The sequence below is a fragment of the Anguilla rostrata genome, chromosome 8 (genome assembly GCF_018555375.3).
Source record: "Anguilla rostrata isolate EN2019 chromosome 8, ASM1855537v3, whole genome shotgun sequence".
Lineage (NCBI taxonomy): Eukaryota > Metazoa > Chordata > Actinopteri > Anguilliformes > Anguillidae > Anguilla > Anguilla rostrata.
This window is the reverse complement of record NC_057940.1, coordinates 31,220,919-31,233,980: the sequence shown is the minus strand read 5'-3', so window position 1 is coordinate 31,233,980 and position 13,062 is coordinate 31,220,919. Positions and strand designations below refer to the sequence as shown.

At 42.8% G+C, this 13,062-nt stretch overlaps 1 protein-coding gene across 4 annotated transcripts in view; it reads right to left on the bottom strand.

Annotated features, from left to right (window-relative positions):
* The window catches only part of col16a1 (collagen, type XVI, alpha 1), a 68,482-nt gene that overhangs the window by 16,297 nt on the left and 39,123 nt on the right, over positions 1–13,062 (bottom strand). For 3 of the 4 annotated variants that reach the window (XM_064347672.1, XM_064347674.1, XM_064347673.1), the window contains 17 exons: positions 12,913–12,948; positions 12,207–12,314; positions 11,923–12,045; positions 11,687–11,740; positions 10,791–10,832; positions 10,483–10,518; positions 10,254–10,307; positions 9,105–9,173; positions 8,373–8,426; positions 7,141–7,167; positions 6,544–6,600; positions 5,882–5,929; positions 5,066–5,137; positions 3,205–3,258; positions 677–712; positions 469–585; positions 111–137 (listed from right to left, as the gene is read on the bottom strand). In XM_064347672.1, the coding sequence (XP_064203742.1) occupies positions 111–137; positions 469–585; positions 677–712; positions 3,205–3,258; positions 5,066–5,137; positions 5,882–5,929; positions 6,544–6,600; positions 7,141–7,167; positions 8,373–8,426; positions 9,105–9,173; positions 10,254–10,307; positions 10,483–10,518; positions 10,791–10,832; positions 11,687–11,740; positions 11,923–12,045; positions 12,207–12,314; positions 12,913–12,948 (1,014 nt within the window). The remainder of the gene's footprint in view (positions 1–110; positions 138–468; positions 586–676; positions 713–3,204; positions 3,259–5,065; positions 5,138–5,881; positions 5,930–6,543; positions 6,601–7,140; positions 7,168–8,372; positions 8,427–9,104; positions 9,174–10,253; positions 10,308–10,482; positions 10,519–10,790; positions 10,833–11,686; positions 11,741–11,922; positions 12,046–12,206; positions 12,315–12,912; positions 12,949–13,062) is intronic. The other variant, XM_064347675.1, reaches the window with a different exon arrangement.

The following is a 13,062-nucleotide window of genomic DNA, read 5'->3' as shown; positions in this document are numbered from 1 at the left end:
CTGCTCAGCTCTGTGTGACATCACTGCTGATCAAACGACCCTCCCCTCATCCCCAGAACACTTCAGAGAAAATCTGCTCCGTCTCCACCAAACAGTGGAGGTTAACTCACCTCCTGCCTGTGCACCTTCTGGAAGCACTGAAAAAGCACAGAAAGCCATAAATTAAAGGCACAGGCATTAAATCTGTGTAACCACATCCTTGCTATCATAAAGGGTCACACACCTAATTGAACCTTGAGGTACTGTTCAGTGGTGCAAGTGAAACACAACACTCTGATCCCAAAATTTTCAAATTTCAAAATCTCCTTCCTCAAGTCTTAGCCATACACACTCCATCCAAGTGGGGACTTTTTCCAGCAACATAGTTCCTCGCCACTTCTCAGACCCCCCTAACCATTTTTGGTCTCCCACACCCATCCATCCCATGGCAATCCCGATGCTCCTGCTCCAAGTCCACAATCTTCTTACCCTTTCACAGCCATCACTGGGACCTGCCCCAGGTGTGCCCTGCTCTCCCTTCTCGCCCTTGACACCTGTCACACCTGGAACGCCCGGACTACCGTGCGAGCAGTCCCCACAGACAACCTGCAGGTGAAAAAAACATGCTTCAGAGACATAAGGAGATGCAACCATGGTACATTCATATGGCTCATTTATTTCTATTCTGAGGGCTCACCGTTTCATCCCCGGAGTCTTGAATTGGGCGGGGCAGCTGTTGGGTAGGGGTGGAGAAGAGAGTCAGTGTGGGATGGGAAGAAAGAGGGCAGGACGCTCATTGCATAATAAACTGTGACAGGTTTGATTCACTGGGTGGAAGCAGTACCACAATTAAACTTGACAAATTCTCTACAATAAACATCACAAAAATTCTGGGACCCAGGAAAGATAGTTCCATGGGCTGCAGTAATGCAGTCTGTGGTTTAGCCATGCATGCAAGAATGCAAATATCTTCCTGACGTCAATAATAATGGCCAATCAATTAATTGAGCAAAGACCATAAAAGAGTTTATAGCGAGTGGATGCTTTAGCATACCATCCTTTACCCTGCTTTGGCTTGTTCCATCTCCAAATGGACTAAATAAGCCACATTGATCACCCAGGGAATAAATGGCAAGAGAGAAGTGTATTTAAAACAAAGCTTCCCCCTGCAGGGCTAACTATAAACAACCTGTCTAGATGTCTGGAGCAAATATTACGGGAATGGAGGGACCCGTAAGGAGCTTTGAAATACCACTAAATAAATAAGATAAACAAATCAAAACAGACCTTAACTCAGAAAAATCTTTCAGGATGTTTAAAGGAGTTTAAACAATGTTTTGAGCAAACTCTTTTAACTTTCGTAAGTAATTAAATAGTGCAATCAATCCTTGCTTATCTGCATGCAAGAACAGCACGATGAGGAAGAACTGTATTTAATTTCAGGATGCTAATGTTCATGTTTTGCACAAATGCATATTAATGTATCTGTCCCATTATCGCATTGAGGTTTGTTCAGCCTTACAGAGAACAGGAGCGAGGTAAAAAAAAATACATCTCTAAATCTCAACCAGGTGACTACGGCTTTGGTCAACCGCTCTTATTGGCCGAGATTCTGGGCACCCAATCATTTGGTCAGAGTCTGTAAATCAATTGGTTACGAAGGACAGAACACTTCTGTGGTATGAACGGATCACAGGACACAAACTCTCTTTTTTATCACTTACTCTCAATGGCTAAAAGGCACTGTTGGCGAATACTCTTATTGACTGAGATGGACAAATATGTGTTCCTAATTGTTGGAACACTGACTTGAAATGACAGAGAGAAACACTGAGTGCCTACTCCCACTGGATGAGTTAAAACTAAAACAGTATTGGCTGAGACAGATATGGGGTTTTTAGTTGAAAGGAATTGATATGTTAATGGTGCAAGCTGAACACAGTGTTGGGAAACAGGGAGCAGAAAAACACTCACAGACTGAGACACACACACACAAACACACACACGAATGCAATCACACACACAAGCAAGCACGCACACACACACACGTACACACCAAACAATGAATGAGCTGAGCAGCTCTCCACATACCCTGGTATTCTACAACATCTATAGCTCTCTAAAACAGCAAAGTTTAACATCTTTTAAAAATTTAAGCAGCAGGACCATTCACTTTGAGAGAACCTATGAATTTTAACTGGCCTGGTAAATTTTTAATAAAAAGAGTTATTTAATCTGCTGTTGTTTCTATCATTGAATATCACAAACACACCTATATAATTTTTTTGTCATGGGAAAAATGTAACTTCTTTTTATTGGTTTAATACTGTATAAACAACCAAAGGAACTCTCAAAGGAAATGGTCTCCATGTCAATATGGAATCATCTGTTTAAACTTAACTCTAGTACATTTAGTACATTTCTCCTTTTAATTTTAAAGACATTGAAATGCTTTTTTACATAAAAACGGTTTGCATAAACATCTGCTTATTTTGTAACAAATATTTAGCTATAATTTGAGAATTTGGCTTAGATATTTAGCTATGAAAGTATATAAATAAATAATATAAATTTCTCAGGTCTGAGGGTTGTATTCATTGACACATAACAGATGCAGTGGTTCTCCGTTGTTTCAGAGGAGCTGGTGATCTCTGTCTGCAGACGTTGGGAGTGGAGCACCAGGGCCTCTGAACGTGTTGGAGTGCTTACTGTACAACAGCTGGGCCAAATTTCCACTGCAGGAAAAGCTCCTGTTCAGAATCTCACAAGCCCAGGCAGTTCGCCAAGGATGGAAAACAACAGAGGGCACTCACAGAGGAGCCACACAGATCGTTTGCCAAAGTGCCGCCTTAAACTTGAAAGCTAATGGATCTTGTTCTGCGTGCCGTTAAATAAAAGCAATATAAAAACGAATCAGAAGACATATTACAGACACTTATGGCTTTCGACAAAACGCACTCTGTGCTTTTAAGAGATTATGCCTGATACAAAGGGATCAAATGTTCATTTGAGATGCACTTGCTAGTCTTTACACAGTTGGAGATAAACGGTGAACATTTTCATCGGGTTCCATCTTGGATGCAGAAAGTTTAACCAACAGTCACCAGTTTGCAAATGTGCTCCACTCCTAACACAGACTCCCGCCTGACTCCTCTTTGATTCTGATTCTGTCCAATCAGAAAGCTGCACCACATCACTAACTCCTCCCTCTTTCTGGTTACTTACTAAGTTGCCGGGCGGACCCGGTTTCCCTGGTTCGCCATCATTGCCAGGGTGGCCCTGAAAGAAGGAACTGAGGTTGAATTGGTTTATCCGGCAGGTACATTCTTGGTATAGCCTTCTCTAATTGAGATGGGGGTGAAGACAGCCCTATTCTGTGTCTCTCCTGGTATTTGTTTGGGATTTTGTTCATAAGGTCGCATTATGTTTTAAGTTTTCTTATATTATAATTCAATATGAACCCAATACCAGGTTAAGGATCAAACAGTGCTCATTGTGCAAGAAGCACTTCGCCATAGAAGAGCTCCTTCGCCTTCACAGAAAATACCTTACCCAGAATGCCTCACACAGACTTCAGATCAAATAACTGACTTCTCTCAGCAATTTGAAATCAAGTGAGCTCTGCTCTGTGCAAACATGTTTTGTTCAAATGATTGCAAATCCAGGTTCTCAATTTAATATTGATTCAGTGATTTTCCATCATTGCCTTATTTCAAATCCGCATTATGCAAGTGACCTCTTTATGCTGACCCCCTATATTGTGAGGCTGCTACCATATCTCATTTGAAGACTGAAGGGAAAAGAGGCTCTAAGCTTATAAACTAGGTCTTTTTTCAGAATGCACTGCATCTTTCACAGTAAGCTCTGTCTGTTCTTTAAAGACAGAAATATCAGAGTCTCTCCCCCAACACGTTGCCTCGTGATACTGTTGTTTCTCTAGTCTTTACTGGTTTTATGATCTGAACTGAGAGCTTTCATTTCATGCCTTACTTGTTTGCTGTAAAAAAAACATTTTTTAAATATTAAAAAATGAAAATAAATATTTTATCACAGCAATGAATACACTCAGATTAAATTCAAAACACAATGTTGTTGGAGTCCTTTTTTTTCTAAATTCCATAATTATTTTATTTTCAGGTTTTGTTTTGGTCTTTTTTAGTCAAGGAACACAGTGATGTCCCGCAGTAGAGTAAACTACAGCACTTTCACAAAACCACAGTACTGGAAAATGCTGGCATCATATTTAATGGCAACAGTTGGACAAGCGCTGCACCAACTGTCGACAACTTCCATTCCTCATGACCAAAACAGGACATAAAACCAAGGTGAAACTTTCAGAATATGAACACAAATGAGAACTCTGGAGGTTGAGGCAGTTATCGCGAGCGGAATTTTCAAGCGAAGCTTCAGTCTGAATTAGCACCAGGTGTGACAGCCTGGCCGAGAAAGATACCAACTGTGGGAAAATTCCATGAAATGGGGCAGTCCCCTGAAATGGGTCTGCTCACTGCAGCGTGCACCATGCTGTTCCAGCCGTCCCATCACCAAGTCCCCAGTGTATATTCTACGCTCCCAAGAGAGCCCCACACGTGTTAGTGCCATCTTGTAAGCAGCGGTATTATTTTAAAAGATCCTCATTAATTGAATAAATCAGCAGACCTGACATTACATTACAAGCTCCTTAAAACAATCGATATATTGTTACATATGTGTTCTTTTTTAGAGGTTACATTTGATTTTTTTTTTTTTTTTTTGTAGGAGGTATTATTATTTGTTACATATTAAGATATAATTTCTAATTTTAAGCATTGTTTTGAGATTATTACTTGATAGTACATTTAGTTTGGCTTTAGACAGAACCTATTGCTGCCCATGCAGACACAACAAGAAGCTGGATAAAGAAGAATGGCGGGGTGAGGGAGATAAAGGGAAAGAGGGAGGGAGTAGAGAAAGCCAAAAGAAGGGTATGAGAATGGAAGCAGAAGGATCAGTGGAGGTTGACAGAATCAAAGTGTCCGAGCCCCAGATTAGGGAAACCTAGGTATGGCCCAGCCCCAATGCCACGCCCAGCCAGAGCAGGACTTACCTGCGGTCCTGTAACCCCTGCGGACCCCTCTGGCCCTGGTGGGCCTGGGGGTCCTGGAGGTCCAGGGGGACCCTGAAACATACATAGTAAACTGTCAGAACCAAGAGGACTGCATATCACTGCAACTCGCTGTCTGTACAGTAATAACAATAGCCACAGATGCTCCATTTTAAATCTATGTTCCCTGTTTGAGTGTATGTGCACTCAAACAGGGAACACAGATTGAAACTGTAGCATCTGTGACTATTGCTGTATGGCTGTCCTCATCCCTTTATCTAGAAAGTTCTGGTTGGCTGTAGGAACTATACACTGTGTGTTGTCATGCTGGCTAAGGGTAAATTGTCTTTGATTGCACCCTGTCATGAATATTCATATTACAACTACAAATTAGCACACTGTTAGTCAGACAAGGACAGAGACAATGCTTTCAATGTTAAGCACACTGTGTTGAATAACTGGAAAATATTAATGTAACAACAAAGAACAAGAGAGGTCCTAGATATAAGGTCATAATGCATAATCTTTCTATAATGGTCTTTGGTAAATCAAAACATTAGATCATTTTGATGTCTCTTAGAATACGAGATGAAGAAAATAAAAAGTAACCACAGAAAGAACAGATACGAACTTGTATAGCAATTATACAGTTGGAAGTTAAATACTTTCCAGTGGCTCATGCATTCATAGAACAGACAGCTGCAGTGCTCAGGAAATAGAGAAAAACAAGAAAAAATAAAGCAAGAGCGACGGAAAATGAAAATGGAAAACAAGAAAGAGAAAGAGACAGATTTAAGTACAAGTTTGCTGAAGTCAGACCTGTGGACCAGGCTGCCACAAGGGAAGGCCAGCAGTTCCTGGAGCTCCCTGCAAGGGGAGACCAATCAACTTTAGAGCAATCAATCACACACCTCTGACCGCCGAGAGAGAGGCAGAGCAGCTGTGCAGCCTGGAATAGTCACTAAGCCCTCTGCAGACAAAGAGCATACCGGATAAAGCCAAACCCATCTGAGGAAAGCCCCTGAATCTCACAAGATGCCCTGGGAAGGGAATGGAAACCCCCAGGCTAACACATATCATTCCCCCAATGTTGCTTTAAAGGTTGTGGAAACGTTACAGAATGGTTGCGAGACGCACGTTACATCGTGTGCTGGCTTGGCTGTGGTTAGGGGTTGTTAGGGAATAAGCCTGACTAAACCCACTCTAGAGGAAAGGCTCTTACAAGTCCCAAGATGAGCAAAGGTTTCCTTCACCCTGAACTCTGCTGGTGCCGATCCAAGTCACAGATGTGTGATGAGAATCAGAATTTCCCAAATTTGTGAGTATGTGCATGAGTACGTCTGAGTATTGTAGTGTGTGTACATGCAGGAGTGTGAGCACAGGTTTGTGTGTGTGTGAGGGCAGGAGTGCTTGTGTGTGTGTGTGTGTGTATGAGAGACAGACAGACACTATATGCAACACACAGCATATGTGGCACTCACAGGTCCTCCAGTTCCAGTGAAGTTCGGAACCTGACAACTGCACTCCCCAGGGTCACCCTGCAAAATCACAGAAATATCATGAAGTCACTTTGCACTGTCATGCTAAACCCCCAAACCTGACAGCATACGCCTGAGGGAATGCAGCTCATGCACTTCAAAACAGCAGACATGCGCAACGTTTACCAAGGGCTAAATGATGCACAAAAATGCTTGGAGATGCTAATTTCATATAGGAGTAATGCTGAAAGGGAAAGTCTACGCAGTGCATCAGTGGGATTCTAAGAGCACTTCATCATACTTAATGAGCATTTACACCACCAGCTATAACGCTCTGTTTACCCCCAACTTCCACTTGTGCGTGGATAAATTAGCCAAAGAGAGAATTACTCGGATATTCAGCACTTCAGAGCCCAAACTCTCTCAGAGAGAAGTTTAAAGCTGACAGGCAGAGGTACACAAACCAATTTATAGGCCCTCCTCTTCCTCTTAAGGCAGTTATAACTCTGGAGCATAGCTGTCAAACTGCTCTCTGCCATCTGTTCCCCCCCACTTTTAAACTCCTCCTTGCCTCTTCATCCCTTTAGAGGGCAGGCTTACCTTGTCCCCCTTGGCGCCGTTAGGTCCCTGAAACACAGAAGACACACTCTGTGAGCATCATGGCATTGGCAAGGATATGGAAAGTCCCGGGTGAGCCCAAGAGGGGAGGAGACAAGATGAAAGCAGACAGCGCATTTCCCGTATTGGACCTAGATGGGGGTTCGTTAGAGGGCCCCTCGCACGCAAAATCTTTTCTGGGTCCTTCCGTAGGCTCCTCCCACAATGAATGGTGCCCATTATACGGGGAAACATGCTGGGTGCCGCCTTTTTTACAACTCTTGGCCAAAACGTGATGGTTTCATTTTTCTTTGACATCCTCAGTGAGTTCACCAAGTTAATGTTACTGACAATGCTGTGAGAATACTGCACACCAGCACTGAATAATGAGTATCTGACAAATCTGGCGCCTGGGTCCACAGGCTTTCTGTTTAATTGTCAGAAAGTTAAAATGGTGGCATCTTCTCAGGAGGTCAAATAAACTTTCACCAAATCCGGTGTTTAGGCACTAATCAGGCTCTGTCGATCTGTAGCTCCGAGTATCAGTATAGATAGAGATCGCGTTATTTCATTAGCGGTCAGTTGATGAAAGAAGGTACAATGGAGAATGAGCTCAGGATAATCATTATCTTCCAGAGAACAGGTATCCCCTGACAATGTCATTAAAGCAAGGTGCAAAAGCCTCCGCTTCAAACATTAATCAGGCTTTGTTCATCTACGTCTGTGTTACTACAGAACCATTCATTTAATTAACAGCCGTCAATGTAAAACGGAACTCGGCAGAATGTGCTGAAAACGGGCCGTTCGCCGGCCTTCACCAGAGCAAATGTACCGTTGACCGTGCGTCAGACACTACTGTCACCACAGAAAGGCACACTCACTAAGTTGCTTGGACACTTTGAGTGGTTATGGTTTCTCCAAATGTTATGCCAGGATAGTTCAATCAGGGATTCAGCTGCTTAATTTTAACCCTTTGTGTGTCTGCTGCTGTTACGAGTGCTATTTTATTCAGTGAAAGGGTAAGATGGTTTTAAAAGGAAACCAAAGGTTCTTGATTTAAAAAAAAGACTGAAGCTAGGGGAAGTGCCAGGATGGATGTTCTAACTGCCAATCAATCAGTCATCTATGGGCTATGCTGGTCTGCATTTTGCGCATCTGAGAGGACAGTAGAGAGAGGGAGGAGGATAAAGAAAAAGCGGAAACAGAAAGAAGGGGCACTGGCTACGCTCACTCACAGGACGTCCGTCCTCGCCCGGAATCCCGTGCCGCCCAGGGGTACCATCCTTGCCCTACAACGCCCGGGGCACACATAGCAATGGTCAGAAACACTTACCCACACACCTCAGTGACAAGTTCTCAATTTAGTGTTAGCTAAAGTCATCTACACCTTCCATAACTTCCATTTGTATGTGTTTTTGTGTATACAGTATTCTCTGTGAGGGCTTATCAACCCAGGGGTCTGATTCTATTTGGTTAACAAAATTATTATAGTTTCATAAACTGAGATCATCTATATTTTCATGAAGTTGGTGTGGGCTGATTGGGATCAAAAAGGTCTACAGTTTTTCATTAATCCTCTTTGAACACATCTGCTGATATGTGGAACACCTGGTTGTGTACTGTTTTTATTGAAGACCAACTGTTCAGCCGGACAAAAATCATATGAGGAATGGAACCAGCGACTTCAATTTTCAAATTTCAAACAGAAATTTAACTTAAAGAACACTCTGCCCCGGCCATTCATTTTTCAAAGTCTAAAGCCCTGGGTAAGTGTGGATTTGCCAATGGTGAAAGACCACAGTATAATTAATATTCTCTGAAGTGCAAATGCATTGGCATGCATTCTATTAACAAATACAACACTGTGCTGTACCCTTAGGTGCACACTCAGTCACACATTGTTTTAAACAGGTATACTCAGACGCACTCAATACCTATGCCCACACACATGCACAGCCTGCACTTACCGAGGGCCCCGGCACCCCTTCAACCGCGGGCCCCTGAGGCCCTGGAGGCCCCGTCTCCCCTTTAGAGCCCTACGGAGACACAGAGACAGTCAGAAGAGAGCAGTCACGCAGATGAAGATAAAATAAAATGAACAGGAATTAGAATAAGGCCACATAATTTGGTACATATTCAGTCATTATTTTTTCCATGCTGTATGCACAAAAATCCCTGAAAAACAAAATCAGTAATTTCCTTTTTCTCTGCAGTTTTGAATTAGTAGTTGTGCTACTTGAGCCAACACTGTCACCAAAACCCATGCAAGGAACAAGGTTGCTCTTTGACTGCCTACAGGCCACACGGTGCAGTGCACGAGGGAAAAAGGCCTCTCACGCTCATGACAGCTGGAAGCCAGAGGCATTCTGACAAGAAGCAGTCAGGAACTAATTCAATGTCAGCCCGAGAAACTCTGACCATTAAAACTTCCCTCCAACTCCGAAAGGACAAGCCTGACTGTCCAACTGCAGCAAACTCCTGAGTCCTAATCACGGAGGGATTATGACTCAGCCACGGCTGGGCCCGGCCACCGCAGAGGCCGCGCTCCACTGGTGGGGAACACCTTCATGTGCTGAGTCACTCAAATTAATTAATTTTTTTCAGATTCCAAATAATCTTTATTTACACAATATGTTAAAAATGCAAAACCTGGAACTTTTAACACAGCAATAAAGTACAATTTCAGACTAAAACACTGACATAAAACACTAGCACCTGACATATTTTCTGACTTTCATGTTTTTACTGCATAAAAAAAGAACATTACTATAAAGAATAGTTTTTGCATCCTTGACAATCCATTCCTGAAGACTTCTGGCCAGCTTTGCTTATTTGTTTAACCCTGGGGCACATTTTGCAATGTGATAATTTATTTATCTCCAAAACTGTCTGTTGCGTGTACTTTGCTTGTGAAGATACATAAAAAGTGGTTCTGCCGAAGCTGCTTCTTTCTTTGTAAGCTCTTCCATGAATATCTATTTTTCCATTGTGAAGACTGTTTACTCAACTTCATTTTATTTGAAAACATTGTTTTTCCTGTGGTTTTGTATTTTTCACTTTTACAGCAAAGAGTTTATTTTTCACTGTGGACAAATTTCATGTTTCATCTGGCTTACCTTCTCCCCATTCTGTCCTGCAGCACCCGGAATACCGTCTTTCCCTGGAAGTCCCTAACATTCCAGGAAAGATCCATACACAATCAGTACATAACCACTGCATGGCTCTCAGACTCAGACTCTTTGGTTGAGCAACCATCTGATTATATTACCACTGGAACAGTGGTAAACACGATGCTACAGTGCATAACTCCTCTGTGAAAGGGTGGACAGAGACAGGATGGCTTACAACAACTCCATGCTTGCCCCTGGGTCCTTGCTCGCCCTGAGAGAGAGAGAGAGCGAGAGACAGAGAGAGCCAAGCCTCCCTTTAGAATACTTCTCAGCAGTTTCAGGGCATGTCTTACAGTTCATATACTGTATCATATAAAATCTGATTGTTCAAGAAAATGCTAAATCAATGCAAAATCGTTAATTATTAAGTACAATGTGGAATGAGAGTGGAGAGTCAATGTACAGATACACCTCAGCACTGTCTGTTCTCACTTTGCGGTGCTACGCATAGTATAGGAAGTCCCGTATAAAAAAGACACTTACCTTGGGTCCTGGAAGACCCACGCCTGCAATTCCTGGTTCACCCTATAGGGAGCACCAAAACACAGATAACAAATCAGTAACAGTGAAGATGGGTCATCTTCAGTCATTTACCATTAACATAATACATAGATATTAATTACATGGATCTAATTAAGATCCATGTAATCCCTTATGCTGTGGATCTCACCGTAACAATATAGTCTTTTGTAAATCCCATGAATGGTTACATGCAACTAAAGCCCCAAAGGTCTTATTAATATGCACATAGTCTCAAAGACAAATCATGTATACCCACGCAGTCTACTGCAAGTCAAACAACAACGCCTGAAAAAGGTAATCCACTGTTGACCTTTTTCAAACAAGAGATGATGAAAAGTGCTTGCTTCTGAGCTGCTAACTGGCACTGGCTCATCCGCTCTCTAAAGATAAATCACAGCCGTGCAAGTAAAGGGCAACAATGACGCCTCTCCGGGGGTTTAATGTTGCCTTGAAAAGGGTCAGTTCTGGGCACTGTTCCTGAATGTAATTTTAAAAATAAACAGAATGAAATGTACTTGGATAATGTCACCACAAATAAAGCGTCTTTGATGCCGTACTTATGACTGCTTTTGTGTGATATGGAGACTTTGAGAATACCTATTGAGTCAAATTGTTGTTCAGTTGAATCCTTTTTTAGACAGATACAAATTATGTAGAAATATCTGTCCACAAGTATCCCACAGTCCCACAGTTTCAAGCTCCTAAAAAATACATATTTGTGTGTGTGCATTATTAGTTTGATGAAAATATCTGTGAGCAGAATCCTAGTTATGCTGCTATCATTCTCTGCATATTTTCATTATGAATGCGCCTCACTGCTGATGTCATCAAACCAAACACACTCCTAACCACCTCACCTGACTGCCTTTGGGTCCCTGAGGTCCCTGGACACCTGGGAGACCTGGATGACCCTATGAGGGTGGGAGAGAGGACAGGTCACAGACATATCAACGACCTGCATCAATGACAGCAGGAAATATTTAGCAAAGTAGACAAAGGTTAGCAACACCATCTTGGCTGGAAGACACCTATTCATTGTAGGTCACTACTAGTGACGGCTCAGGTTTGGGGAGCACTGCATAGACAGACTCACGTGTTTGCCTGGTTGACCAAGTCCCGGGGGGCCAGGGTCCCCTCTCTCGCCCTTCAGTCCCGGCAAACCCCCCACCCCCGACGATCCCTCTGGGAGCGAAGGACAGCTGTCACAGGCGTCTCCCTGGCGACAAACAGACATAAGGAATAAAGGTCAGACTGGGACAATGTAATACTGACAAATGGTTGAAATGTGAAGACACGGGCAGAAACACCATTAGAAACCTCAGACCAAGCTAGAGATACATAGACGTAAACAATTTGGACAGACATTGGTTCTCACACCTTCTCTCCCTTCAGTCCACGGAAGCCATCCCTCCCGGGTTCTCCTGGTAATCCTGGGGTTCCGGGGGTCCCCCCATTTCCTGGGTCACCCTGTGCACCTGGGTCACCCTGTAAAGAGTCACCCATCTCTCACATATCCACTTACAGCTTCTCTCTCTCTCTTGGTATGCATATACCATATTTGGAATATTCCATCTGGAGAGCTTATTTTGCTTACTACTGCTTTCTGCTAGAACCACTGTAGTAGTGCAGCCCTCTCTCGCTCTCTCTCTGATTGAATTACCGCACACACAAATTAAGAGCTGCACCTAAAGCAATTGTGTCTGATGCTTCAGTTTTTAAACGCTTTAAATAGCAAAATTAATTACTTCAATCATTAACAGCAAGGGTTCCTTCTTCATTTAAATCTGTTTTTAATTGCGTGCACTTAATTTCAAATTAAGTCCAAATGATGTTTTATTTAATTTTATATTTCCTTTTCATGTATAATACAGCCCTCAATTCGATTTATTTTTTCTGTTTCTAAATTCAATTTTCTATTCAAGTTCCTGTTTACTCTGTCCCAGTCTGTGTACTTCAGCCAGAGGCAACAAATATGCACCCTCAACGCATTACAGTCCATGAGTGCAGGACCTTCACTTTATTAACAACAGCCTTCATGCACAGACACGTGAGCCTGGCAGCCAAAGCCTACACAGCACCTTACCTTTTCTCCCTTTGAACCCATGACTCCTGGATCCCCCTGAAGAGGCAGGCAGTCGGGCAGCCAGACAGGCAGACAGACAGACAGACAGACGCAGACAGAGTGAGACACAGGTACAGACACGGCCCGAGCATTTAGGCCTCCACGCACAAC